Consider the following 2502-nt stretch of genomic DNA (forward strand, 5'->3'; position numbering starts at 1 on the left):
GGAGCAGCCTGTAATGGGCCTCATTCTGCAGGACTTGCTTTCCCCAAACCGACAAGTGAATTCCCCGGAAGGCTCCAAAACTTGACCCAAAATAACATGGAGCTAAAGAGGAAAGCCTTTCCATTACATTAAAGAATCTTCTCAGTGTTCAAGTAATTTTCTCCCAAGACAGTGATAGGGAAGAGAAGCTGCTTTCCCTGCAGCGAGTTCTCTGTCAGTAATTTGGTTCAGAGATGTCTGTGATTGTGGTCCCAAAGATTTCAGTCTCCCAGTCAGAGAGCTGTTTCACAAAGCCCCTGTGTGGTCTCATGTCTGTTTTGCATTTCAGAAGATAGTCCCAAGCTCTCTGTAAACAGAAGGAAAGCAAAGAAGTGTTAGGAATTGATCTGAAAGTGACTCTCATGTATTTTCAGGATTCAGCTGCACTTGTAGACAACACAAAGTTGTATTTGCTCCCTGTGCTGGACAGCAAGAACCTGCAGGTATGACTTTGGCTACCAAAGTGGGCACAGGCTGGATCCAGATGTGGACTGCAGAGAATTCTGTCCCCTTCATAATCTGCCCTCCTGGATACTCTGCCCAGACTGTTTTCACAACCTGGCAGGTGTCTTGTGTTATTTTACACCAATGCAGGCCTGGATTTTCTACCCTAAAATGCTCTTCCTTCCATGGATGATAAGCAAAGCAGTGAAATATCAGCTATTCACAGGTAAAGTAACAAAGGTTATCGTGTTTTGGATTGGTGTGACCTGATGTGGCAGAGCAGCTATGACTCTGAAGTTATCCCACTGCATTAATTACAGCCATCTTAATTATTTGTTAGCTCCAAGTAATCACTTGCTACACACAGGGCAGATCCACCAGCATTACTGTGTGTTACTCCAGCTGCATCCCTGGGTTTTCCCAGCAGTGCTCATCTTCCTGCCTTTAAAAGAGCTTGTCCCCAGCACTTGGAGGGTTGCTTAAGCCTAATGAGACCAAAGGTCAGCAGATAGTGCTCCATTGGTTTGCTTTTCTAATCTTGGTGATTCCACAGGCTCCGAGGCTGATCTTTCAATATTTGCTCCCCTGGGCCCACAGTGTGGGTGTCTCTACTTCCCCTGAACTCAACAGACCTACTCACATATTGATTACTAAGAGAATAAAGGGCTGCATGTCCCAAATCTGCCTTGCTTTTGCAATATCCACGTTTTTGGAAGCTTTCAAAGATCTTTGCCTAGATTGGCTGGAGGATCACACAAGAAGCTGTTGCACTGCTTTTGTCTGCAAGAAATAAACTTGCCTGCCAGGATAATCCCCCAGGAAAGCTTTGCCCAGCCCACAGTGGCCAAGCACTGCTCTGTCAGCCTTTTCTGCTTCTCTTGTTTTTGGCATTTAGTAAAATGCTGAGACCAACTTTGATACCAACTGAGAGGAATTGCAAGGATCAGCCTTTGACTTTTGCACTGCCATTGCAGGCACTTTCCATAATCCAGCAGAGAAGCAACTGGTTATCAGAGTGCAGGGAGCAATCACACCCATGCCAATGCAGAGACAAACCACGTCTGCAGCCCTGCTGGCACCCTCAGCCTCTAATGACCCACTGGCACACAGCCATGGAGAGAGATTTCCTCTGACCTTGTAAATGTTTACACAGAATCAATCAAATTATTAGATACAGGCTCAATTTGGATCAATCCTTCCAAGCTCCCACAGAAGACTCTCCAAACAAGGATGAAATTTTTTTAAGGAGAAGCTGTTCAGTTCTCATGGGAACAGGCTGGCTCTATGCTAGCAGGCACCATGGGATGGTGCCTTGGGCAGCACAATGTGTTGTATGCAAAGGGAGAAGGGGCCTGGCACCAGGGGAGAGGCTGCCAGGCTTTTTATTGCACAGCCAGGCCATTCCTAGCCTTCCCTCCCTTCATTTCTTACATTATTCAGAGCTATGTAACAGCCATGGAAGCTGTACATCCCTCTTGAGCTACTATTATCCCATTCCAGATTTCTCTACTGGAGTATCTGTGGGAAGGGATTGCTTCTGGAGAAATAAGGTAGGATTTCAGAAGAGGTCAGTGCTGCTGCTGAAGTCAGTGGTACATCAGAGCCCTGCAAGCTGTGGGTTCTGATCTTCCCTCTAACACCATGGAATTAAGAGATGGGATTAACTGCTGTAGCTTCCATTCTCTTTCTCAGATCTAGGGGAGAAATACCATGCTCTCTAATCACAGCTTTAGTTTTGTAGCCCTGTAGTTAAGTAGGGAAATGCAAGAGTATCTCAGATGCCAGGATAAGGACTCACAAATCCAAAATCACAGTTAAACCACTTCTTCAGTGGTGTGAAGAAGACACAATCTCAAATCATATAATCAGTTACATTATCAGGTGGATATTCTGCATGAAATCACAGAGAATGTCTTATGACTAGAGTGCTAAGGCTTCAGGAAGAGAAATAAAGGGCACACACAGCCAGTCTCTGTGGGAGAAGTGACAGTGACATACCTTCAGGGAAAACCTGCAGGA

General features: G+C 45.6%; 1 protein-coding gene across 1 annotated transcript in view; it reads right to left on the minus strand.

Annotated features, from left to right (window-relative positions):
• Nucleotides 1–214: 214 nt before the first annotated feature.
• STYXL1 (serine/threonine/tyrosine interacting-like 1) overlaps nt 215–2502 on the minus strand; it is a gene marked incomplete at its 5' end in the record, with an annotated part of 9135 nt that continues 6847 nt past the window's right edge. Inside the window, 2 exons of the mRNA XM_009074083.1 lie at nt 215–346; nt 2482–2502. The exon at nt 2482–2502 is cut by the window's right edge and continues 68 nt beyond it. Of these exons, the coding sequence (XP_009072331.1) occupies nt 215–346; nt 2482–2502 (153 nt within the window). The remainder of the gene's footprint in view (nt 347–2481) is intronic.

This window comes from Acanthisitta chloris, unplaced genomic scaffold (assembly GCF_000695815.1).
Source record: "Acanthisitta chloris isolate BGI_N310 unplaced genomic scaffold, ASM69581v1 scaffold27874, whole genome shotgun sequence".
In the NCBI taxonomy this organism is placed as follows: Eukaryota; Metazoa; Chordata; class Aves; order Passeriformes; family Acanthisittidae; genus Acanthisitta; species Acanthisitta chloris.